At 44.5% G+C, this 27,488-nt stretch overlaps 2 protein-coding genes across 3 annotated transcripts in view; one reads left to right on the forward strand and one right to left on the reverse strand.

Moving 5' to 3' along the window:
* LOC110507777 (reticulon-4 receptor-like 1) overlaps window positions 1-5,413 on the reverse strand; it is a 226,027-nt gene extending 220,614 nt beyond the window's left edge. Inside the window, exon 1 of the mRNA XM_021588005.2 lies at window positions 4,522-5,413. Within this exon, the coding sequence (XP_021443680.1) occupies window positions 4,522-4,534 (13 nt within the window). The 5' untranslated portion in view covers window positions 4,535-5,413. The remainder of the gene's footprint in view (window positions 1-4,521) is intronic.
* Window positions 5,414-7,630: 2,217 nt separating this feature from the next.
* The window catches only part of LOC110507778 (2-(3-amino-3-carboxypropyl)histidine synthase subunit 1), a 142,252-nt gene continuing 122,394 nt past the window's right edge, over window positions 7,631-27,488 (forward strand). The window contains exons 1-3 of one of the 2 annotated variants that reach the window (XM_036964880.1): window positions 7,631-7,855; window positions 8,938-9,087; window positions 25,032-25,095. In XM_036964880.1, coding sequence (XP_036820775.1) covers window positions 7,804-7,855; window positions 8,938-9,087; window positions 25,032-25,095 — 266 coding nt within the window. In that variant the 5' untranslated portion in view covers window positions 7,631-7,803. The remainder of the gene's footprint in view (window positions 7,856-8,937; window positions 9,088-25,031; window positions 25,096-27,488) is intronic. The other variant, XM_036964879.1, reaches the window with a different exon arrangement.

Consider the following 27,488-nt stretch of genomic DNA (forward strand, 5'->3'; position numbering starts at 1 on the left):
TGACAGACATAAATTCCCCCTGACTGTGAGCCTAGACCTCTGCTGAAGGTATCTAGAATGGTGACTGGTGAAGTCTAGGAGATGATATTATCTCTCTAGACAGGGACACATCTCTGGGTGAAAAACCATCTCTGGCAGATAGATAGTCATGGAGGGCCTCTTGATGCCTGAGAGGTTGATATTTGATCAGCTTGTCTCCCTGGTGTTGCTGAGAGCTGACTGAGTGGGAGCTGTGAGGCTGAGCTGAGTTCCCTAGCACCCACACACTGAACCCTGGGAGTAGGCAGGGCAGGACTGGAGACTGAGAGCTGACTGACTAAGAGCTGACTGACTGAGAGCTGACTGACTGAGAGCTGACTGAGTGGGAGTTGTGAGGCTGAGCTGAGTTCCCTAGCACCCACACACTGAACCCTGGGAGTAGGCAGGGCAGGAGACTGAGAGCTGACTGACTGGGGCCACATGTGTTTTCCTTAGTCCTTTACATTGTGTTCTACTGGGCTCATTATTGGTAAATCCTCTCTGTTGTCCCCTCCACCATGTTCTGCCTGTAATGGAAAACAACAGGGCCAACTCAATAGGCAATGTGCTACTACTCTGGCACGTAATTAGAGATGATTTACAGAGCGTGATTACTCTATGTTACAGAGTTTGATTGCTCAAACAATTATCTCTGTATATGCTGTGGTGATGGAGCTGAATGATGAAGGAAGCGTTGGGCTTTTGTTTGTCTTAGATGCTGTATTTGAGAGGGAGAATGATCACAATTTTCCAATAATTAGCATACATTCAAAAACAGAATACAGTTAGGCTAGATCTGCAATGTTTTGTACTCTCAAAGTACATTCGTTACGGTATCTGAGTCTGAGCTGTGCTTTATGTTGATGCAGACACATTTCCCAATGAGATATTTTGCAACAACCTTGTCAATCTGAATCTGAATGTCTTCTTTATGCAGAGGATGAACACAAATGAAAAGTACAAACTAACATGACTGGGGAAACCTGTGGGTATAGTGAATACAGAATGTCAATGGACAGGAGGGTGTGTGTGTGTGTGTGTGTGTGTGTGTGTGTGTGTGTGTGTGTGTGTGTGTGTGTGTGTGTGTGTGTGTGTGTGTGTGTGTGTGTGTGTGTGTGTGTGTGTGTGTGTGTGTGTGTGTGTGTGTGTGTGTGTGTGTGTGTGTGGATGTAGGTGAGTGGGTGAGATTGGGAATGTGTAGAGACAGGAAAGTCTCAAAATGGCCAAGGAAAGCCTGTATCCAGCCCCCCTATAAGCCTGAGTGACATGCACCAGCAATTATAGCACATCACAGCAGGGTATATACAGTCGACATCACACCTCCCTCTATCTATCGCAGCACTACTCTGACACATCTCCCCAGTGTCTGTTCCATGGATGACTGGGTATGGAGAGAGAGAACGCGAGAGAGAGAGAGAGAGAGAGAGAGAGAGAGAGAGAGAGGGGGAGAGAGAAAAAGAGAGACAGCAAAAGAGACAGACAGAAAAAGAGAGACAGAGAGACAGAAGAAGAGAGACAGAGACAGAAAAAGAGAGACAGAGAGACAGAAAAAGAGAGACAGAGAGACAGAAGAAGAGAGACAGAAAGACAGAAGAAGAGAGACAAAGAGATCATTCCAGAGACAGACAGCGAGAGAGAGACAGGCAGATAGGCAGATAGGCAGATAGGCAGACAGACAGACAGAAAAAGAGAGACAGAGAGACAGAGAGAGATGGTATAACCTGCATAGTAATCAGAACCCACCAGCTGCGACACTGCAACCCAGGGAAGCAGGGAGGGTAACAGACCACTAGCACTGAGCAAGAGGGCCACACACACAGGGATTAGTGATAGGGACAGAAACCAAAAACAGGGACAGCAGACTCAGACACACATGCTGTTCACACACAGATAGGACTGGCATGGCACACCTGCATCACTTTGCATACATAGATAATGTACTACACATCTAGACAGAGAACATTTCCACATCATGTCGGCTTATTGACCAGACTTACTTTGGATTCCATACAACATCAACATAACTCAGATCAGGTTGGTAGGCTTACTACTGTGCAGCTACATACAAATCATCAATTGGTTGAAAAAAGGTGTGAAATGCCAATACCCATGATGCCCTGTTCAGGTCCAGTCCATTACTTGGCAGTCAGTCTCATAAGGCCATCCTTCCTAATCTTGTCTCGTTAACTCAACTATTGGAACATAAGCCAGGGATTCTGAGGCTAATCACATGGTAATAATTACACAGCTAGTCACAACTTCTCGTCAACCTGAGGAGTGTTTCTGCTGTCATCGTGTCACTCCACACTCTCAGTTACTCACTTTGAATGGGAAATGTGTCACACACCAAATGTCAGGCCGGATGCATCAGCCAGGCTCCCCACAATGTGTTGTTCCAGGCACATATCTCAAACCCACCAAAGAACCTCTGAATTGTTCCCGTAAAAGCTGACTGATGCCTCATCGACAGTCTATTCTGACTGGGGGGATTTTTGGCATACTGTGAAATCTATATTTTTTCCATTAACTTTCATGACACATCATTCCCCAAACCCAATATCTCAAATGAAGAACTACAGTAGTTTACATGACTTCAAAAGCAAGAAAGCATATTCAAGAGTAATTATTTAAATTGTCATTACATTTTATTGCAAATGTACATTTGCAATAAAATAATTGTATGTTTCTTGACCAAACCATTTTTCCCCCCAGCTATCCAAACTCTCTTGGTCATTCTTGTAAAGTATCAATGCCATGCATGTTATGTGAAGTGTTTTCATTGTGGGTTAGTATCCTGCACAGCAAATACATCTGTAAAGTGTACCACAGTAATAGCCACCCAATGACCATGAGAAGCATTTACATGACCATGACAACTAAACCTGACAGACAGTATGCGGAGTGGCCTGGTGTTCACTCATACATTATACACTAAAACACTGTTCTAACTTACTCAGAGTTAAACTACATATGTAGGATCTTAATTTGATCACCCTGTTGCAGGATAACTTTCCAGGAAATGTAAAACTTGTGTTGTATTTGAGGTTCAAAAAGGCTTCTGAAGTTTGTAATTTTCCCTTTGAAATTTGACTTGATTTTCACTTACGAAAAATGTCCATGAATAATAATCCACATAATAATTCACATTTTCTGTTGCTGCAGGATTATTTTCCTGTAGAAAACTGACTCAAATGAAGATCCTACATCTGTAACCTCCTGTTTTGTGTGGATGGGGTACTCCATCTCCAGACTCAGCAGTGAGTTCCTAGCTAATCTGTTTCTAAGAGTCTGTTCAGTTCATGATAATGGTCAGGGGTACTTGAAGCAAAGACATTTAGTTACTGGCTTTGTGAGTTCATCATAGAGACGTCACATCTCCAACCCTGGATCAATAATCAATCTGATGATGACTGTCAGGGAGAGCTACACTAGTGCTGCATGCATTAATAGAGGAGTTGAGAACAATGCATAGGCAGGACACATAGTTGAAAGCCAAACAGTGGCCTTTTATTGATGCTGGGTGAAATGAGGGGCACCATTTTGTCAGAAGTATAATGAAGAAAGATTGTAGAAAGTATCTTTCTTCAAATGCATAATCTTCATATTGAAACAATCAAAGGAGTCAAATGATCAAGAGAGCAAAACATCAGAAAGATTACATCAAAACTAACAGACCAATTACAATGGTATTACTATGGCATTAACATTGCTTTGTCCATTGCTACTCATTGCAAAAAATTCAACGAGAATATGGAAATTGTGTGCGTGCGTGTGTGTGTGTGTGTGTGTTGAATGACAGGGGGATAGACAGAGTTCAATTTGTGTGCATGTGTGGTCAGGAGGGGTTCAGGTCGTGACATTGTCATCATAACTCAATGTTTGAATTCTATGTCGTCAATCACTATACAAAGTCAGGAGTGACTGTCAATGTAAGAGGAAATGATTTGTTCTGCTTACTGACCACCAAAAAATACCCTCCATGAAGCCATATGCAGTGCCTGTCTTGTCCATATAACCTAGCCAGCCCTAGATCAATGCCCAAGAATGCAATAACCAGAGCGCACATAATGCTTATCCGAGAGACAGAGACCCGGCACAACTCATAAACTGCACTGCGGCATCAGCCGTTAATATCAAGTATAGTATTCGTGATAGGCTATGTCTGAATATTTCATTCCTGCCAGGCTCGCGCACACCGGGCTAAATGTTATGCAAATCTGGAAACCAAGTCATCGTCGCAATAAATTGTCACGTTCTCGCTCAATACCTGCAAGAATCATTAGCCTACCATGCTGGTGTATCATCATAACATATTTTCTTCAATCATCATCACCGATAGCAGCAGACATGATAACACCTGGTAAACAACTAAGCATTTGCGCACTATTCAGCGGAGGAAAATTGATGGTGAATTTACGGAACAAGCACAGGGTGTTGTTGGCACAATAATAACTCATTGCTGCCAGTCGGATTGATGATGATAAAAAGTTCAAGCACACTTACCCCCTTTGAACATGGTGGAAGATTTATGTCGTCCTCAGTCTTTTGAAAATCATCTATTCTTGTATTCCAGATTAAACGTGCGCTCTCTAGTTTCGAAGTTATGAAAATAAAAGTTTTAAATGTTTGTTTGTTTTATGATGTGTCGAATGTAGCTCCTCTTGTCGCCGTGCCGTCCAGCCAAAACATTCAGTTGTGATGTATAAAATTGTCAACGAACGTTAGTCTCCTCTCATCCCGTTGAGTAGGCTGGTCTATGGGACGGACCTTTTCAGGCAGGATTTGGAAAATACGCAAGGGTAACGTTACGCATTGCGAATAAATGCATTGAAAATGTCCTTTCAAAAGCAAAATAACTCTGGTGTTCGGCTTGTGAGATGCCCCTTACAGATCGTTTCAACCCTTGATAACCATCATTTTTACACTCACTTTAAATGAACGCAAAACATCTATCACCATGTTTTGGGCAAAACGACTGTGCTCACAGCCTCCAAGTATAGAGTTAATAATTTTAAAATGGCAATCTAAATTCCTTCTCGAACGAAGTCGGATGGATCATATCATATTCGTTCAAATCTTTCATTAACAGAAGTTATTTAGATTCACATTTCGTCTCTGAAGTCGGATTAGGCGCTGGGTCCTCAAATCCTGATTAAAAACGTGGACTTTGATGAGTTTCGTTCCGTATAAATCCCTCCAATAATATATTCCCGCGCTTTCCCGTAGTGTTTGGGAGCTGCAGTAAAATTCCTGCCGTTCTCCGGTCTTATCTGTGAGGACCTTTCAATTTACGCCTCTCCCTCAGAGAATGCAGACTTTCGCCATTCTGCGCTCAATGTAGACGAAAGAAAGTAGAGCTGTGGGTCCACTCTGGCTCATCACTGCACCCTCTCGGTCCGTCTCTATGTAGGCTCGTTCCGTTATCTACGGTGTCTGCTGGCAAAGTCTGAATGTTCAGCACTCCACTTGAAGGGAAAACATTACAATTATCTTATTATTACATACATTCCAATTTCGTGTTCAGAGGGCAATGTCATTCACATAAATGAACAGTGTCAAATAAAACACACAGTAATTGATGTAACTCAATTTAATAACTTATTTTCTTCAAATCTGTTAACCTAATCAGTAAGATCCTTCATTTGCTGCAGGCTCTGAGAGATAGTGGAATTTGGTTTAGAAATGTGGCCATGACCACATTTGTGCCAATTCCTTGGCCATCTCTCTTTCTCTTTCAGGGAAACATTTGTAGCTCAGTTTATACGTTTTTATATTTTGGTAAGAGCACAGTGTAGACCTACCCTTTAATGATGATGACTGTTTATCTGTCATCCAATTGGCCCAGAGCCACTAGTCCTAAATCAGATAGGGACTTGTTGGTGGTTACTGAAAACATGATGAATTGATGGGGACAATTTCTCAACTATACAAGTAATGTATAAGGATGTACCAGCCCACTGTTCTTCTTCTAATATTTGAAGAAAATAAATGGTGTTATTGATATTTCTTACTGATAGCTAAGGTGTAATACTGTAAAAGGCCTATTCAAGATTTCATGAGAATTTACATTTAAAGATCTCAGGCTTCAAGGTTCCAAGATTAGAGCTAATACAATTAGATATGGGTTAATGGTTTCACATGGCTAGGGAGGATGTGCATGGCAATCAATAGAAATAGAAACAACAACAAGTATAATGACCTAAACCTAATGTATATGAAGTTACCTAAACATTTGAATTAAATGTATTTCCTGGCAGAGAGCACAGTGAGATTCGGGGTGGTGAATATAGACCATATAATTAGAATGATCCTTCTATGGTACAGATGGCCAGCTGCTAGATCTGTGAAGGTGGAGACCAGCACAGCACAGTACTGTATGTGTTGTGTTGCTGTGTGTGTACTGTGCTGCTGGTGCCCTGTGCCATAGTGTGGCTGTGATGGTAGTTTTCCCAGGAGGAGAGACTTTCACAGCCAATTAGTCTCAATGGTTACTGTTGCTATGGTAAGAGGACTCAGCAATGGTTGCAGATAGAAGATAACACTGTATCTGGTCAGGATCATGAACCTTCCCACTGGCCACACTCTGGTTTAATCAACATTGATCAATACAATTACGTTGAACCAACGTGGAATAGACGTTGAATTGGTCTGTGACCAATTGGTTGTGACCCTACTTAGAACTACAACTATGCAACACAATTAATGGAAGACTTACTTCAATAGCATGGAAGAAAATGCAACAGCAAGCAGGCTTCAATTGTCATAAACATTTTATTTCAAGAAATGTAGCTTGCTGTAGGCCTATTTTACATACTAAAGTATATGTAGGCCTACAGAGATGCATACACTTGAGACAACAACACTGTAAGAAAGAAAAAATCAACAGGGAACATGGGAATTGTTGCTAAATAAGGGAGTGTCGTTTTCACTGCAGCTATCTCAATCCTCTCAATTATTTTAGGCATGATATTTTGTGAGTCATTTCTGTCCCTTCCCTATCTCATTCATAGCCAAATTCTAACTGAACAGCAATGGCACAGAGAGGAGGTGAAAATTAATGGGATCTAGTCATACAGATGTAGGATCTTAATTTGATCACCTTTGTGTTGCTGAAAATGTTCCTGCAAGACAGGAAATTAAAACTTGTAGTGTATTTTAGTTTTTAAAGGAGCTTCTAAAGTTTGTTGATTTGTCCTAACGAAACAAATGTATTTTATAATGTCCATTATAATCCACATAATAATTATAATTTCCTGTTGCTGCAGGATTATTTTCTTGCAGTGCAGTAGCAAATTGGCTCAAATTAAGATCCTACATCTGTAACTTCTGATGGAGCGAGAGAAGATAACGGTATGCTTACAAAAGTTTGAGTTGATAATGTTGCTAAGAATGAAGGTTACTGTTAATTACAAATATGTATTTTCTATTCCATTCTGAACAAATGCAACATTTTCTATCATTTCGTGTATAGAGAGATTCAGAACCGGCAGGTAGCCTAGTGGTTAGAGCGTTGGACTAGTAACCGAAAGGTTGCAAAATCGAATCCCCGAGCTGACAAGGTAAAAATCTGTCGTTCTGCCCCTGAACAAGGCAGTTTAGACACTGTTCCTAGGCCGCCATTGAAAATACGAATTTGAACTTAACTGACTTGCCTAGTTAAATAAAGGTACAATTTAAAAAAACACGGACAGCGATGCACTGCTGATTATCTCACATCGATTGTTCCGCCTGTAACGATGCCACTCTGCAATTGATTACTGGCACCTTTCTGGCTCCCCTGAAAACATGGCGGCGCCCACTGTCGAAACGCAAGTCGTTCCAGCAAAACAACGAACCGGTAAGTATGAATCTCTTATATTAACGTTATCACACAATACATAACCGAGTACGTGGTATATGGGACATGCTTTTAACAAAAACATTATACATTGCCACCATGAATAAGGAATTATGACACAGAAACTAGCGACTAGCTAATGCTAATAATAAGGAAAGCTGACTCAAATGGTTTAAAAGAGTGATTAGCTAGATAACTTCCGAATTATATGAAACATAATAGAACACGTTTTTAAATATCTTTAAGGTCCAGGAACTAACGTTTAGCCAGTTAATCATCAGACACTTTCGCCCATGCGCAATTAGACAAAGAGGTGACCTGCCAGGTAGTCTGGCGGGACTACACTTGACAGACAAGGTCACTGTATTAAACCTAAATAAATAACCAATAATTCTTGAGGCATCCTTTACAGCAGGGATCATCAACTAGATTCAGCCGCAGGCCGATTTTCTCTTGAGCAGATGGTCAAGGGCTGAATCATAATTACAAATAATGTGTAGACTGCAAATTGATCATAAGAAGCCCAAACATATATATTATTTGACTAAAACATAATCATTTAAAACCTTACATTGGTATACAATAACATAATGTATATCGCTACTACTTTGGAACAGATTTCCAAAATAAAAATCACTTGCGGCTGATTTGCGGGTGTTTTTACAGTCTTTTATGACCAACAAATAAACACCCCAAAAATAATTTTAAACAAATAAATTCGGCCCTCGGGCCACTAGTTGGGGAACCCTGCTTAACATTAGGTTGCTCTTAGTTATGCTATAATAAAATATAAACTACAACAACATTGTATTAACTTGTTGTCATAGTGACTGGATTATAATAGCATATGGAGGTGAGTGGTTTTGAAAATTAGGCATATACAAGAGGAATAGGGATTGTGCAACTTCAAAGCAATTACTAAAACAATATGTAACAACTCGTATATAAGAGCAACTTAATGTAAAATATTACCAATAATCATAACAGACTATGCCCCTACACCGTATTTGATCTGAAGCCTCCTGTCTTGTCTGTGTTTGTCAACCATCTCCCACAGTACAATTATTTGATTCTTACCCTAGTACGAGGACCACGGCGGGTGGCCAATCAAATTCCTGATGAAATCCTGCAAGACCCAGAGTTACAGGAGGCTATCCACGCTCTGCCTGCAAATTACAACTTTGAGATCCACAAGACAGTCTGGCGGGTGAGACAGGCTATGTCTAAGAGAGGTAAGCACAGAATATACCTATTCATTACATTTCTACTATCTATTAGGCTAGGATAATATACTCTATTAGGCTAGGATACTATACTCTATTAGGCTAGGATACTATACTCTATTAGGCTAGGATAATATACTCTATTAGGCTAGGATACTATACTCTATTAGGCTAGGATACTATACTCTATTAGGCTAGGATACTATACTCTATTAGGCTAGGATAATATACTCTATTAGGCTAGGATACTATACTCTATTAGGCTAGGATACTATACTCTATTAGGCTAGGATGTGATGGTGATGAGAGGGGTTATTGGGTTGTGATGGTGATGAGAGGGGTTATTGGGTTGTGATTGTGATGAGAGGGGTTATTGGGTTGTGTTGTGATGTGATGAGAGGGGTTGTGATGGTGATGAGGGGTTGTGATGATGTTGATGAGGGGTTATTGGATTGTAATGAGGGGTGAGTTGTTATTGAGTTGTGATGGTGGTGAGGGGTAAGGTGTTATTGCGTTGTGATGGTGATGAGGGGTGAGGTGTTATTGGGTTGTGAGGGTGAGGGGTTGTGATGTTGTTGAGGGGTGAGGTGTTATTGGGTTGTGATGGTGATGAGGGGTTAGGTGTAGAGGTCGACCGATTAATCGGAATGGCTGATTAATTAGGGTCTATTTCAAGTTTTCATAATAATCGGAAATCGGTATTTTTAGATGCCGATTTGCCAATATTTTTAAAATGTATTTAATTTTTTATTATTTATTTTAAATTGTTTATACCTTTATTTAACAAGGCAAGTCAGTTAAGAACACATTAACTGCCTTATTCAGGGGCAGAACGACAGATTTTCACCTTGTCAGCTCGGGGGATCCAATCTTGCAACCTTACAGTTAACTAGTCCAACGCAACAACGACCTGCATCACTCTCGTTGCACTCCACAAGGAGACTGTTACGCGAATGCAGTAAGCCAAGGTAAATTGCTAGCTAGCATTAAACTTATCTTGTAAAAAACCATCAATCATAATCACTAGTTAACTACACATGGTTGATGATATTACTAGATATTATCTAGCGTGTCCTGCGTTGCATATAATCTGACTGAGCATACAAGTATCTAAGTATCTGACTGAGCGGTGGTAGGCAGAAGCAGGCGTGTAAACATTCATTCAAACAGCACTTTCGTGCGTTTTGCCAGCAGCTCTTTGTTGGGCGTCAAGCATTGGGCTGTTTATTAACTCCTGACATGAGGCTGGTGTAACCGAAGTGAAATGGCTAGCTAGTTAGCGCGCGCTAATAGCGTTTCAAACGTCACTCGCTCTGAGCCTTCTAGTAGTTGTTCCCCTTGCTCTGCATGGGTAACGCAGCTTCGATGGTGGCTGTTGTAGTTGTGTTGCTTGTTCGAGCCCAGGGAGGAGCGAGGAGAGGGACGGAAGCTATACTGTTACACTGGCAATACTAAAGTGCCTATAAGAACATCCAATAGTCAAAGGTTAATGAAATACAAATGGTATAGAGGGAAATAGTCCTATAATTCCTATAATAACTACAACCTAAAACTTCTTACCTGGGAATATTGAAGACTCATGTTAAAAGGAACCACCAGCTTTCATATGTTCTCATGTTCTGAGCAAGGAACTTAAACGTTAGCTTTCTTACATTTACTTTCTTCTCCAACACTTTGTTTTTGCATTATTTAAACCAAATTGAACATGTTTCATTATTTACTTGAGGCTAAATTGTTTTTATTTATGTATTATATTAAGTTAAAATAAGTGTTCATTCAGTATTGTTGTAATTGTCATTATTACAAATACATTTGTTTTTAAATTGTCCGATTAATCGGTATCGGCTTTTTTTGTCCTCCAATAATCGGTATCGGCGTTGAAAAATAATAATCGGTCAACCTCTAGTTAGGTGTTATTGGGTTGGGGTGAGGTGAGGGGTTATTGGGTTGTGATGTTGGCGAGGTGTTACTGAGTTGTGATAGTGATGAGGGGTGAGGTATTATTGAGTTGTGATGTTGATGAGGTGTTATTGGGTTGTGAGGTTGAGGGGTTCTTGGGTTGTGAGTTTGATAAGGTGTTATTGGGTTGTGATGTTGATGAGTTGTTATTGGGTTGTGATGTTGATGAGGTGTTATTGGGTTGTGATGTTGATGAGGTGTTATTGGGTTGTGATGTTGAGGTGTTATTGAATTGTGATGGTGATGTTGATGAGGTGTTATTGGGTTGTGAGGTTGAGGGGTTCTTGGGTTGTGAGTTTGATGTTGATGAGGTGTTATTGGGTTGTGGTGTTGATGAGGTGTTATTGGGTTGTGATGGTGATGTTGATGAGGTGTTATTGGGTTGTGATGTTGATGAGGGGTTATTGGGTTGTGATGTTGATGATGGGTTATTGGGTTGTGATGTTGATGAGGGGTTATTGGGTTGTGATGTTGATGAGGTGTTATTGGGTTGTGATGGTGATGTTGATGAGGTGTTATTGGGTTGTGATGGTGATGTTGATGAGGGGTTATTGGGTTGTGATGTTGATGAGCGGTTATTGGGTTGTGATGTTGATGATTGGTTATTGGGTTGTGATGGTGATGAGGGGTTATTGGGTTGTGATGGTGATGAGGGGTTATTGGGTTGTGATGTTAATGAGGGGTTATTGGGTTGTGATGGTGATGAGGGGTTATTGGGTTGTGATGTTGATGATTGGTTATTGGGTTGTGATGGTGATGAGGGGTTATTGGGTTGTGATGGTGATGAGGGGTTATTGGGTTGTGATGGTGATGAGGGGTTATTGGGTTGTGATGGTGATGAGGGGTTATTGGGTTGTGATGTTAATGAGGGGTTATTGGGTTGTGATGGTGATGAGGGGTTATTGGGTTGTGATGTTGATGATTGGTTATTGGGTTGTGATGGTGATGAGGGGTTATTGGGTTGTGATGGTGATGAGGGGTTATTGGGTTGTGATGGTGATGAGGGGTTATTGGGTTGTGATGGTGATGAGGGGTTATTGGGTTGTGATGTTGATGAGGGGTTATTGGGTTGTGATGGTGATGAGGGGTTATTGGGTTGTGATGGTGATGAGGGGTTATTGGGTTGTGATGGTGATGAGGGGTTATTGGGTTGTGATGGTGATGAGGGGTTATTGGGTTGTGATGGTGATGAGGGGTTATTGGGTTGTGATGGTGATGAGGGGTTATTGGGTTGTGATGGTGATGAGGGGTTATTGGGTTGTGATGGTGATGAGGGGTTATTGGGTTGTGATGGTGATGAGGGGTTATTGGGTTGTGATGTTAATGAGGGGTTATTGGGTGTTGATGTTGATGAGGTGTTATTGGGTTGTGATGTTGATGAGGGGTTATTGGGTTGTGATGGTGATGAGGGGTTATTGGGTTGTGATGGTGATGGTGATGAGGGGTTATTGGGTTGTGATGGTGATGAGGGGTTATTGGGTTGTGATGGTGATGAGGGGTTATTGGGTTGTGATGGTGATGAGGGGTTATTGGGTTGTGATGTTGATGAGGGGTTATTGGGTTGTGATGTTGATGAGGGGTGAGGTGTTTTTGGGTTGTGATGGTGATGAGGGGTTGTGATGTTGATGAGGTGTTATTGGGTTGTGATGTTGATGATGTGTTAGTGGGTTGTGATGGTGATGAGGGGTTGTGATGTTGGTGAAGTGTTTTTGGGTTGTGAATAGAGGTCGACCGATTATCATTTTTCAACGCCGATACCGATTATTGGAGGACAAAAAAGCCGGTATCGATTAATCGGACGATTTTTTTGTAATAATGACAATTGCAACAGTACTGAATGAACAATGAACACTTTTATTTTAACTTAATATAACATATATGGGCTTTTGGATGGGTGTTCTTATTAAGGTGATTCCACAGGTCGGTGGTATTTTTTTATTTAGCTGTTGCTGACCCCATGCTTACATCTTCATCACAAATAAGACACCTTGCTTTCCCTGGTGCCAATTCCATGTAATAGTCCCACACTGGTGCTCTGCTTTTCTCTGCCATCTGTAAAACACACACACAGCTCTGAAGTGAGAATGATACTGAAGAATCTGCTTAGGAGACAAATACTCTCAACTGTTTGAATAACAATATAGTTTAAGTTGCCTGTGATGAATGTTGAAACCAAAAACTGTCATTTCTACATGCAGGAAATCCTATTTTAATAATGGACATGGTAAGAATTGACTACCAAAGTGCGAGTCATAATTCCCATGACACCTTCTAGCAAAATCTGAAAAGCGGTTCCTTCATTCATTTATTCCATAGGATATTTTTAGATTCACTTAAAATAAGGTCTGTTTCGTGTAGGCTTACACCACCGTGTCAATTTTATAACTGTGTAGATATCCATAGGACAAGGTAACTCTGATCAATATTAGCTAAATATAAGCGAATATCTTTTTTTTTTTTGTAGAGTGGATTTATGAAAATATTTTGACAAACGTTACCTTATCCTAGTTTACACGGGTACCAAAACACCAAGGTGGTTTAAGCCTGCACCCTAACCTGCACGAAACACAGACCTTATTGGAAGTAGATCAAGACATTCTCTATGGAAGACATGAACAGAGGCGGTTTAAGCCTGCACGAAACACAGACCTTATCTGAAGTAGATCAAGACATTCTCTATGGAAGACATGAACAGAGGTGGTTTAAGCACGAAACACAGACCTTATTTGAAGTAGATCAAGACGTTCTCTATGGAAAACAGGAACGGTAAAATAACGAAGGAACGAACCCCTTTCAAGTTCAGCCGCAAGTTATTACAGGAATTATAACGCGTCGACTATTTCTCTCTAAACCATATACCTTTGACTATTACGAGCCTGCTGCTGCCTACTACCCCTCAGTCAGACTTCTCTATCAAATTATAGACTAAACACAGAAATACGAGCCTTAGGTCAAATCCGGAAACTATCACCTCAAAAACAAAACGTTCCCCCGTTCCGTATTTTATCTAACGGGTGGCATCCATGAGTCTAAATATTCCTGTTACATTGCACAACCTTCAATGTATGTCATAATTACGTAAAATTCTGGCAAATTAGTTCGCAAAGAGCCAGGCGGCCCAAACTGTTGCATATACCCCGACTCTGCGTGCAATGAACGCAAGAGAAGTGACACAATTTCACCTGGTTAATATTGCCGATTTTTAAAATATATTTAGAATTTTTTTAATGCCAAATTCAGCGCCCAAAAATACAGATTTCCGAGTGTTATGAAAACCTGAAATCGGCCATTCCGATGAATCGGTCGACCTCTAGTTGTGATGTTGATGAGGTGTTATTGGGTTGTGATGGTGATGAGGGGTGAGGTGGTATTGGGTTGTATGTTGGTGAGGAGTGAGGTGTTATTTTGTTGTGATGTTGGTGAGGGGTGAGGTGTTTTTGTGTTGTGATGTTGATGTTGATGAGGTGTTATTGGGTTGTGATTGTGATGAGGGGTGAGGTGTTATTGGGTTGTTATGTTGGTGAGGTGTTATTGGGTTGTGATGGTGATGTTGATGAGGTGTTATTGGGTTGTGATGGTGATGAGGGGTGAGGTGTTTTTGTGTTGTGATGTTGATGAGGTGTTTTTGTGTTGTGATGTTGATGAGGTGTTATTGGGTTGTGATGTTGATGAGGTGTTATTGGGTTGTGATGTTGATGAGGTGTTATTGTGTTGTGATGTTGATGAGGTGTTATTGGGTTGTGATGTTGATGAGGTGTTATTGGGTTGTGATGTTGATGAGGTGTTATTGGGTTGTGATGTTGATGAGGTGTTATTGGGTTGTGATGTTGATGAGGTGTTATTGGGTTGTGATGTTGATGAGGTGTTATTGGGTTGTGATGTTGATGAGGTGTTATTGGGTTGTGATGTTATTGTGTTGGGATGGTGATGAGGGGTGGGGTGGGGTGTTTTTGGGGTTGTGATTGTAATGAGGGGTGAGGTGTTATTGGGTTGTGATGTTGATGAGGGGTGAGGGGTTGTTATGTTGGTGAGGGGTAATTGGGTTGTCATTGTAATGAGGGTTGAGGTGTTATTGGGTTGTGATGTTAATGAGGTGTTATTGGGTTGTGATGTTGATGAGGTGTTATTGGGATGTGATGTTGATGAGGTGTTATTGGGATGTGATGTTGATGAGGTGTTATTGGGTTGTGATGAGGGGTGAGGGACCCCACTTTCACCTCCGCAGCTTTTGACTGTCACTCTTTGAGTACCTGCATTCCCACTGCACAGTGCACTCACACATACAGGTCACAGTGATGGCACTCCCATCTGACAATCACACCTGGAGTGCTAGAATGGAGAGGAAGGGGGATAGGGGGAGCGATGAAGAAAATAGCAGCATTCAATATGTATGGTGTGAAACGTGTTCACTTAATTAAAGACACGTGGGAGTAATCCACCCAACTCTGCCAACAATCTGAAGTCAAATATCCACCCGGGTGTTACTGAAAGAGCCATGCCAAAACACTGATCCCCTGTTGATGGAAATGACAGCCAACAACAAGTGTTGCATACTGTAAAGGGTTTACAGTCTAGCTAAGTAACAGGTGTTTGGTGTGCAGAGAGAATGGGGTGGTCTATGACTGGTCCCCATGGTCGGGGTGAGATGAGCTTTGGTGTGACTCAGTCTGCCTGTCTCTCGAACTGCCTCCCCAATGGCCCCCTATTCCCTATACAGTGCACTACTTCTGATCAGAGCCCTATAGGCACTATTGGGGATAGGTGGCATTTAGGATTCAGCCTCTGTCTGTTCTGTGTTGGTTTCATTAGAGAGCTTTCTCTCTCTCTGGGCTTGCAGGGCCAAAGATCACCTTATCGACTCTGTTGCACTCTACCCCTCTCTCTCTCCCTCCATCTCCCTCTGAGTCCATCTGTTTCTGCCTGGGCTTTGAACCCCTTTCACTCAGCCTCTCTCGTTCATTCTCAGTTGAATTGGCCTCTTTGTTTTGGTCTTTTCACTTCCTGTTGGAATGGAATGAAATTAAGCAAGCAAACACCATTGTTTTTACTGCCCAGCCTCAATTGTTGAGTGTGAACCGATGCAACAGCTAAGTTAGCATACATTTGGTTCTGGAAAGTTACCATAGAGCCTAAGAAACGTCAGATATTTCAGATTTGACATTTGACATTCAGACTATTTTCATGGTCTGAAAATGAACAGAATTCAGACCCTTTGCTATGAGACTCGAAATTGAGCTCCGGTGTAACCTGTTTCCATTGATCATCCTTGAGATGTTTCTACTTGGTAAATTCAATTGATTGGACATGATTTGGAAAGGAACACACCTGTCTATATAGTGCAGTTGACAGTGCATGTCAGTGCAAAAACCAAGCCATGAGGTCGAAGAATTGTCCATAGAGCTCCGAGATAGGATTGTGTTGAGGCACAAATCTGGGGAAGGGTACCAAAACATTTCTGCAGCATTGAAGGTTCCCAAGAACAAATTGGCCTCCATCATTATTAAATGGAAGAAGTTTGGATCCACCAAGACTGTTCCTAGAGTTGACTGCCTGGCCAAACTGAACAATCAGAGGAGAAGGCCCTTGGTCAGGAAGATGACCAAGAACCCGATGGTCACTCTGACAGAGTTCCTCTGTGTAGGCTCAGAGAACCTTCCCGAAGGACAACCATCTCTGCAGCACTCTACCAATCAGGCCTTTATGGTAGAGTGGCCAGAAGGAATCCACTCCTCAGTAAAATGCAGTTGGAGTTTGCCAAAAGGCACCTAAAGGGCTCTGACCATGAGAAACAAGATTGTCTGGTCTGATGAAACCAATATTGAACTATTTTTCCTGAATGCCAAGCATCATGTCTGGATGAAACCTGGCACCATCCCTATGGTGGAGCATGGTGGTGGCAGCATCATGCTGTGGGGATGCTGTAACGTAACAAAATGTGGGGAAAGTCAAGGGATCTGATTACTTTCCGAATGCACTGTAGGACATTTTGCAGGAGCAACATCCTGTTGTACATCAGGTAGCCTATTGGTTAGAGATTTGGGCCAGTAACCGAAAGGTTCTTAGCTAGAATCCCTGAGCCAACAAGGTGGAAAATATGTCGATGTGCTCTTGAGCAAGGCACTTAACCCTAATTGATCCAGGGTTGCCGTTGATAATGGCTGACCCTAGCTGTGACCCCACTCTCAGGTTGTCTCAGGGGGAGTTGTGATATGCAAAAAACACTTTTCCAATGAAATAGGACAAATATTAACAGCAACCAAAGAATGATATTACATTCGTTATTGTTAAATAATACAGCCAGAGTTTAACTGATCGCATTCTTTATCATACCTCAATTCCTCTCTGTTGTCCTTGTTTTTCATCTAGGTGTTTCCTGTGCGCTAAATTTCCGTGCCTGCAATCGTCTCTTTCTCACGACAGTTGTTCATCCTTGCACACTGAATTGTACCTGTGAAAGTGGAAGGCAGGAAACAGAGGCAGGGCAAACTGAACAGAGAGACCAAACAACCTTGTTTGTCTGGAGGAACCATGAAAATGTTTCCCTCGGGGCTGTGAAACAAACACTGAGAACTGTTTCTCTCAGAAGAGACACAACAGCATCGCAAATAATCAAAAGGTTAGCAGTAGCACTCGCAGAGACTCATGATTTCCCTCTGGTCTTCTCGTTTAACGCCTCTGAATTCTACAGATGTTTTTTGGGAATGTTTAAGAAAGTGAAGAGTCTGGGAGAAGCTTCATTAGAGCAGCCAGACTAACTGCAGACAGAGGTGGAAGTGTTTTCTGCAGCAGCACAGCTCTAAGTGCAGACGGTGTGCCCCACAGTATAGTGTAACCCTAACGACTACGCTGAAGAAGTACAGAATGTGGACAAACAGATGCACCGGCCAGTCCACACTGTTATAGAACGCTAATACTATTCTAGACACAAGTCAAATCTGAAACTGTACAAATCTCAGTGCTGGGGCCTGGCTAGAGAGGATTGGGGACTTGGAAGAGAGCTGGGTTTTTTAGATCCTTAGCTGACCTTTTTCTCCGTTCACTAACTAAAAGTCGTTGCTGTACCAACTCTCTGTGGACACCTCCCAGACAGAAACACCCCTTTCTGCCAGGCAGTACAGCCACAAGTGCAGAGTGTCTCTCCAGCTAAATGTACAGAGTCATTTTATTTCCCTCTGCACGTGCAAGATGTTTCTCCTTATGACACATGACAGCAGACCGTGCACTGGCTGACTGGCTGACAGGCTCACACTCAAACCAAACACAGACTATCATATGCGCCGGGTTGGTACGTGTGAGTGGGGGGGGGGGGGGGGGGGGTTCTTTCAGGCAGAGCTGTGGTGAGACTTAGAAACCTTTCTTGGTTAGTAAACTCAGGTAATGACCTGTCTCTGTCTGGCTACATGGTGCACAGTGACCCCCTTAACCTTTCATGAGAAAGACACACTCCTCTCCTCCCTCCATCACACTTCAGGCACATCCTTTCCTTCGCTCAGTGTGCTTTTTATTTTTCCTAGGCTATCTTTTATTGTTCAGTGTTGCCTACAGTCCTGTTTTTGTTGTTTCTCTTTGCTGTAGGAACCCACTGCAGTATGTGAACATGGGCCTAATGAAATATTAATCAACACTGCAGTCTAAGTGTCCATTCGCTATAGTCACATGGTTTATCAAGGTTATGTGTGACAGGGTCTGTCTGACAGGGAAACATTGTCAACTCTCTCTTCCTTCTTTATCTAAAGTGAATTTAATCACACCCTCCAGACAGTCCCTCCAGACACTGTGCTGAGCTCCACGAGTCTGCTAGATCCAGCCCACTGATCTTAGTATGCGCTGTGAATGGAGAGTGGGTTACCTTTGATGCAGGATGTTACGGTGCGTGAATGAGGACCCAAAAGCGAATTAACAAAACAGAGTATCTTTAATTACAAAACAAAACGTAGGCTCAGACGGACAGGCAGATTCCGACAGGACAGGACAAGGTTACAGGAACACGACGATGGTCTGGTTCAGGCATGAATGACACAAACAAACAAACAAGAATCCGACAAGGACAGGAGCAGAAACAGAGAGAGATATAGGGACCTAATCAGAGGGAAAAAGGGAACAGGTGGGGAACGGGGTGAATGGGTAATTAGGAGGAGACAAGGCACAGCTGGGGAAAAGAGGGGGAGAAAAGGTAACATAACAACGACCAGCAGAGGGAGACAGGGTGAAGGGAAAGGACAGAGACAAGACAACATGACAGTACATGACAGTACCCCCCCACTCACCGAGCGCCTCCTGGCGCACTCGAGGAGGAAACCTGGCGGCAACGGAGGAAATCCTCGATCAGCGCACGGTCCAGCACGTCCCGAGAGGGAACCCAACTCCTCTCCTCCGGACCGTACCCCTCCCAATCAACAAGGTACTGGTGACCACGGCCCCGAGGACGCATGTCCAAAATCCTGCGGACCCTGTAGATGGGTGCGCCCTCGACAAGGATGGGGGGGGGGGGGGGAAGACGAGCGGGGGCGCGAAGAACGGGCTTAACACAAGAGACATGGAAGACCGGGTGGACGCGACGAAGGTATCGCGGAAGAAGAAGTCGAACTGCGACAGGATTAATGACCCGAGAAATACGGAACGGACCAATGAACCGCGGGGTCAACTTGCGAGACGCCGTCTTAAGGGGAAGGTTCTGAGTGGAGAGCCAAACTCTCTGACCGCGACAATATCTAGGACTCTTAGTTCTACGCTTATTAGCAGCCCTCACAGTCTGCGTCCTATAACGGCAAAGTGCAGACCTGACCCTCTTCCAGGTGCGCTCGCAACGTTGGACAAAAGCCTGAGCGGAGGGGACGCTGGACTCGGCGAACTGAGATGAGAACAGCGGAGGCTGGTACCCGAGGCTACTCTGAAAAGGAGATAGCCCGGTTGCAGACGAAGGAAGCGAGTTGTGGGCGTATTCTGCCCAGGGGAGCTGTTCTGACCAAGACGCAGGGTTGCGAAAAGAAAGACTGCGTAAGATGCGACCAATAGTCTGATTGGCCCGTTCTGCTTGACCGTTAGGCTGGGGGTGAAAGCCGGAAGAGAGACTGACGGAAGCCCCAATCAAACGGCAAAACTCCCTCCAAAATTGAGACGTGAATTGCGGACCTCTGTCCGAAACGACGTCTGACGGAAGGCCATGAATTCTGAAAACATTCTCGATGATGATTTGTGCCGTCTCTTTAGCAGAAGGAAGCTTAGCAAGGGGAATGAAATGAGCCGCCTTAGAGAACCTATCGACAACCGTAAGAATAACAGTCTTCCCCGCTGACGAAGGCAGTCCGGTGACAAAATCTAAGGCGATGTGAGACCACGGTCGAGAGGGAATGGGAAGCGGCCTGAGACGGCCGGCAGGAGGAGAGTTACCGGACTTAGTCTGCGCGCAGACCGAACAAGCAGCCACGAAACGACGCGTGTCATGCTCCCGGGTGGGCCACCAAAAACGCTGGCGAATGGAAGCAAGCGTACCCCGAACGCCAGGGTGGCCGGCTAACTTGGCAGAGTGAGCCCACTGAAGAACGGCCAGACGAGTAGGAACGGGAACGAAAAGAAGGTTCCTAGGACAAGCGCGCGGCGACGGAGTGTGAGTGAGCGCTTGCTTTACCTGCCTCTCAATTCCCCAGACAGTCAACCCGACAACACGCCCCTCAGGGAGAATCCCCTCGGGGTCAGTGGAGGCTACTGAAGAACTGAAGAGACGAGATAAAGCATCAGGCTTGGTGTTCTTAGAGCCCGGACGATAAGAAATCACGAACTCGAAACGAGCGAAAAACAGCGCCCAACGCGCCTGACGCGCATTAAGTCGTTTGGCAGAACGGATGTACTCAAGGTTCCTATGGTCAGTCCAAACGACAAAAGGAACGGTCGCCCCCTCCAACCACTGTCGCCATTCGCCTAGGGCTAACCGGATGGCGAGCAGTTCGCGGTTTCCCACATCATAGTTACGTTCCGACGGGGACAGGCGATGAGAAAAATACGCGCATGGGTGGACCTTGTCGTCAGAGAGGGAGCGCTGAGAAAGAATGGCTCCCACGCCCACCTCTGACGCGTCAACCTCGACAACGAACTGTCTAGAGACGTCAGGTGTAACAAGGATAGGAGCGGATGTAAAACGATTCTTGAGGAGATCAAAAGCTCCCTGGGCGGAAACGGACCACTTAAAGCACGTCTTGACAGAAGTAAGGGCTGTGAGAGGAGCTGCCACCTGACCGAAATTTCGGATGAAACGACGATAGAAGTTCGCGAAGCCGAGAAAGCGCTGCAGCTCGACGCGTGACTTAGGAGCGGGCCAATCAATGACAGCTTGGACCTTAGCGGGATCCATCTTAATGCCTTCAGCGGAAATAACAGAACCGAGAAATGTGACGGAGGAGGCATGAAAAGTGCACTTCTCAGCCTTCACAAAAAGACAATTCTCTAAAAGGCGCTGGAGGACACGTCGAACGTGCTGAAGATGAATCTGGAGTGACGGTGAAAAAATCAGGATATCGTCAAGGTAAACGAAAACAAAGATGTTCAGCATGTCTCTCAGGACATCATTGACTAATGCCTGAAAGACAGCTGGAGCGTTAGCGAGGCCGAAAGGAAGAACCCGGTATTCAAAGTGCCCTAACGGAGTGTTAAACGCCGTCTTCCACTCGTCCCCCTCCCTGATGCGCACGAGATGGTAAGCGTTACGAAGGTCCAACTTAGTGAAAAACCTGGCTCCCTGCAGGATCTCGAAGGCTGAAGACATAAGAGGAAGCGGATAACGATTCTTAACTGTTATGTCATTCAGCCCTCGATAATCTATGCAGGGGCGCAGAGACCCGTCCTTCTTCTTGACAAAAAAAAACCCCGCTCCGGCGGGAGAGGAGGAGGGGACTATGGTACCGGCGTCAAGAGCTACAGACAAATAATCCTCGAGAGCCTTACGTTCGGGAGCCGACAGAGAGTATAGTCTACCCCGGGGGGGAGTGGTTCCCGGAAGGAGATCAATACTACAATCATACGACCGGTGTGGAGGAAGAGAGGTGGCCCTGGACCGACTGAACACCGTGCGCAGATCGTGATATTCCTCCGGCACCCCTGTCAAATCACCAGGCTCCTCCTGTGAAGAAGAAACAGAGGAAACAGGAGGGATAGCAGACATTAAACATTTCACATGACAAGAGACGTTCCAGGAGAGGATAGAATTACTAGACCAATTAATGGAAGGATTATGACAAACTAGCCAGGGATGGCCCAAAACAACAGGTGTAAAAGGTGAACGAAAAATCAAAAAAGAAATGGTTTCGCTATGATTACCAGAAACAGTGAGGAATGTCATGTTCCCGAGCCCAGGTCTCGTCCATAAAACAGCCCTCCGCCCCAGAGTCTATTAAGGCACTGCAGGAAGCTGACGAACCGGTCCAGCGTAGATGGACCGACAAGGTAGTGCAGGATCTTGAAGGAGAGACAGGAGTAGTAGCGCTCACCAGTAGCCCTCCGCTTACTGATGAGCTCTGGCTTTTACTGGACATGAAGTGACAAAATGACCAGCAGAACCGCAATAGAGACAGAGGCGGTTGGTGATTCTCCGTTCCCTCTCCTTAGTCGAGATGCGGATACCTCCCAGCTGCATAGGCTCAGCTCCCGAGCCGGCAGAGGAAGATGGTAGTGATGCGGAGAGGGGGGCAACGGAGAACGCGAGCTCCTTTCCACGAGCTCGGTGACGAAGATCAACCCGTCGCTCAATGCGAATAGCGAGTTCAATCAAGGAATCCACGCTGGAAGGAACCTCCCGGGAGAGAATCTCATCCTTTACCTCTGCGCGGAGACCCTCCAGAAGACGAGCGAGCAAAGCCGGCTCGTTCCAGCCACTGGAGGCAGCAAGAGTGCGAAACTCAATAGAGTAGTCTGTTATGGATCGATTGCCTTGACATAGGGAAGACAGGGCCCTGGAAGCCTCCTCCCCAAAAACAGATCGATCAAAAACCCGTATCATCTCCTCCTTAAAGTCCTGATACTGGTTAGTACACTCAGCCCTTGCCTCCCAGATTGCCGTGCCCCACTCACGAGCCCGTCCAGTAAGGAGAGATATGACGTAGGCGACACGAGCAGTGCTCCTGGCGTAAGTGTTGGGCTGGAGAGAAAACACAATATCACACTGGGTGAGGAACGAGCGGCATTCAGTGGGCTCCCCAGAGTAACACGGCGGGTTATTGATTCTGGGCTCCGGAGATTCGAAAGCCCTGGAAGTGGCCGGTGGATCGAGGCGGAGATGGTGAACCTGTTCTGTGAGGTTGGAGACTTGGGTGGCCAGGGTCTCAACGGCATGTCGAGCAGCAGACAATTCCTGCTCGTGTCTGCCTAGCATCGCTCCCTGGATCTCGACGGCTGAGTGGAGAGGATCCGAAGTCGCTGGGTCCATTCTTGGTCGGATTCTTCTGTTACGGTGCGTGAATGAGGACCCAAAAGCGAATTAACAAAACAGAGTATCTTTAATTACAAAACAAAACGTAGGCTCAGACGGACAGGCAGATTCCGACAGGACAGGACAAGGTTACAGGAACACGACGATGGTCTGGTTCAGGCATGAATGACACAAACAAACAAACAAGAATCCGACAAGGACAGGAGCAGAAACAGAGAGAGATATAGGGACCTAATCAGAGGGAAAAAGGGAACAGGTGGGGAACGGGGTGAATGGGTAATTAGGAGGAGACAAGGCACAGCTGGGGAAAAGAGGGGGAGAAAAGGTAACATAACAACGACCAGCAGAGGGAGACAGGGTGAAGGGAAAGGACAGAGACAAGACAACATGACAGTACATGACACAGGAATACATTGAAAGTTTTCCTTCAATTACTGCAAATGACATCGAATCAAAGGGGATTTGTGAAGCGCAGTGGACGGACGGCTTGTATACAAGTATGAAATATCACACTGTGATATATTCACATTTCAGTAAAGAAAGGCTAAATGTTAATTCATGCTAAGGACTTTACATAAGTATGCATAGCACAATATGTAACCACGCCAACATGAGGACATCAGTCTGTTACCAAGACAACAGCTCTGGATAAGCAATTTGCGCAAGGATGAGGCAAGGACTTGATGTGACTAAGAGTAGCTGTTTCTTCATATCCTATAATCTAGATCTCTACATCAGCAATATTTGTGTTACGTCTGAGACGTCATTATGTTTATTTAATGTTTACATTCAAGATGAACCTAAATCATGCACATTCTCAACAATAAAAGGAAATTGGGTGAGACTTCATTTTGAGAGAGCATGCCTTTTGTTTGAGCATTTTGTCTCTGTAAAGTTGTTGGCATCATTCAGAGGTGTGATATTTTGCGTCTCAACTCTGGCAGTGAGTCAACCTCCTGATGAAAGCATTTCCCATTGATTCGTCATAGCTGGTGTCACACTCAGAGAAGTTCCTACCGGAAACACACGCTGCCCTCAGCCCTTCACATCAGCAGCAGGACCAATCCTTCCTTTGTGTGATTGCTTGATTCCCATTTCACAGCGATTTGATCCATTTCTCCATGCTCTCTTAATGCCACATGAGAAGAAGCACCAAGTTTCCACATGCATAGCGGTCTGCATGGTGAGACGGATATTTGTGTGTGTGTGTGACTGTGACTCATGAAGCTATTGGCTGTCATTGAGAGAGACAGGTGGAGAAAAGGTGACTAATGGATTGCTAGGAGAAGAAGGGAAGTGTGAAGGCAGTGCTGATACACTTCCATTTCCTGTAGTGCATCACTCAGTAAGATACGACAACAGTAATGCAATGGATGGGAGAAAATTACCTTGAAATGTCAGCTACCTTCTGTCTCAGTGAAGCACTCTGCAGGGGTAACATAAGCAGCGAGATACGTGTATATGCTGTCGAGGATGTATTAAATAACGTGGTTGTCACTCCAACTGCAGCTGTGTGTGTAGCTAGGTTGTCTACTTAACCTTACCGCTGACTGTCTGTCTGTCTCTCTGTTCACAGTGGCCCTGCAGCTACCGGAGGGCCTGCAGATGTTTGCCTGTGTCATCGCTGACATCATCGAGAGGTAGGTACATCTCACACTCGCACCACTCACTGGTGTGTTTAATAAGTGGCAAGTGCAAGTATCACTCATGCACATTTAAAAAATAAAACGGATAATTTTATCCATTTGTTGTTAGCTAAAAACATTGATGCTTGTCCCTGAAACAGACCCCCTTGACTTTGTTGTGTGGAAGTTTTGGTGGTTTTAGGTGGGTGGGTGAGTGGGTGAGCAGTCGTCATCCTTGCTGAAGTTGAAGTTGATCTGTGAAGTGTGAACTTGAGCCGGCATGGCCACTCTCTAGTCATTAAGCCAGCCAGTGTTATCATCATTCCCTACCCGCCGCAGCCAGCTCATATCTGTGCCTCAGCAGAAAATTAGACACGATTTCCTCCGCGGACCGAGCGGCTATCAACACTTCACTCATTCACGGTTGGAGGAGAGCACAGCCATTATTCTTGTTAATTACATCTCGCTACAGTCTGCATAGGCCCCTATTGCACACAAACACTCCATCACACAGACACACTCACACAAACTGATGCTGGAGCACAAACCTTCCCACAGTTTGGAGTTCCTCTGCATCAGTGGTTTTTATCATTTGTCTTGTATACGCAGAGCTTTGGCCTACGTCGTTTGTGCAACATTGATAAATTGTTCATAACAAAAGCAGTAATCCACTTTAATGTAGACCTAAAACATGTATTTAAATTGTTGAAAGAGGAGCTCTGTGTGTTGTTTCCTTCATCTTCTCATTCCACCCCTCTCTGCCTCTCTCTCTCTCTGCTGGGACGACTGTAAGGGTTCTCTAAGAAGATTGCTGCATCACTCCACATCCAAAGTGGATTCCTTTCCTAGGTGAACAGTATGTTCAATACTAATGAGGTTAGTTGATAGAAGTGAAGGATAGCGAGCTAGGGAAGGGAAGCTTCCGCATGGTTTTCAGTCAGAGCACATATTAGATTTCAGACTGGAAACGTTGTTCTTGGTGTCCTCATATGAAGCCATGCCTGTCATACCACAGTTATGGACCGTTGAGAAACAGGAACAGGGCTGAAAGCTTTGACTTTCTCCCTGTCCCTCTCTTCCTGCAACGTTCTGCTCTCCTCCTCCTCTACCCAGTACCCCCTTTCCTTTTAACCCCTCTCCATCGCCCCACTATCGCCACGCCTTTCTCATTCTGTCTAATCTCTCCTTCACTCCCTGTACGGCCGTCTCCCCTCCTCTCTCTCTGGCTACGAGGCGAATGGGGATTGAGTGAGCGAGGCAGAGAGAGAGTGGTGGCGATAGGGGCCATGTCTTATCAGCAGCGCTGCTATCAGTAGAACAACTGCCTCTCTCTCGTATCTGGGCTTAAACCAACCCCTTATACACTGTGTCCATCCCAGAGTCCTCTAAATGAATGACACCCCATCACCTTCGACCATCTCAGCCCATTTCAGCTAATGAGCGCAATTAACGGCAGATAATTGTCTTCCTCACCTCTCTCACACCTCTTCCTCCCCCTCCTCTCCTGCATGTCTCACCCCATCCAGATCCTACAGACGAGGGAGCAGTTTCCTCTGTCACCAGTTGTTGTTGTTTGGTTCTTCTCTTCTTTCTGTATAAATAAATCAGCAGCCTCATTTGACTCCCAGGTCACAGTATTTCACTGTGTTCCAATGATCAGGCTAAGTGTTACATGAAGGCAGAGTACATCTAGAGAATGGGCTTGGCCCCTGAATAGGGGATCTAGCTACAGAGGGATTGTTGGACAGTTGGTGTCCCTGGTCACCATGCTGTATCTGACTACTCACCCTTCTCGTTCTGTGGGGTCAGCAGAGGGTTCTGTCAGATGTAGATGTTTAGTGACTAGTAAGATCCTGGCTCCATCTCACCCACTGTGATCGCCAGGCAGTCCGTGTGTGGTGTGGGGACTGGGGAGTGGCCTGGGCTGAGGTCCATGTCAGTGTGGGGATGAAGGGGCTAAGCTGTGGGTAAGGAGCTTGGGTGGGATGGACAGCTATAAGCCCTAATGAGAGCAAGCTGCTCTGAATTCTAGCCCTTGCTAGTTAATACACATCAACTGTGGGGGGGAACGCATGCACACAGGTGCACACACACACAGGTGCACACACACACACAGGTGCACACACACACACAGGTGCACACACACACACAGGTGCACACAAACACAAGGACAAAGACACAGACACACGTGTGCGCAATAGGCAGAGACTGGCTCCTCCAGTACATAGACTCAGCACAGTGCTCACATACAGCCAGAGAGAACACCTACACAAGGGGACAGAGGTGCTCATAAAAGAAGCAATGTACTTACATGTTTCACACTGAAACAAAGACAATACTAGGCCTGTATAAGCTGCTCTCATTTTCAACAATACAGTATATGTCTGTATAGCCACACTCAGGCCTAC

The sequence above is a fragment of the Oncorhynchus mykiss genome, chromosome 27, assembly GCF_013265735.2.
Source record: "Oncorhynchus mykiss isolate Arlee chromosome 27, USDA_OmykA_1.1, whole genome shotgun sequence".
Classification (NCBI taxonomy): domain Eukaryota; kingdom Metazoa; phylum Chordata; class Actinopteri; order Salmoniformes; family Salmonidae; genus Oncorhynchus; species Oncorhynchus mykiss.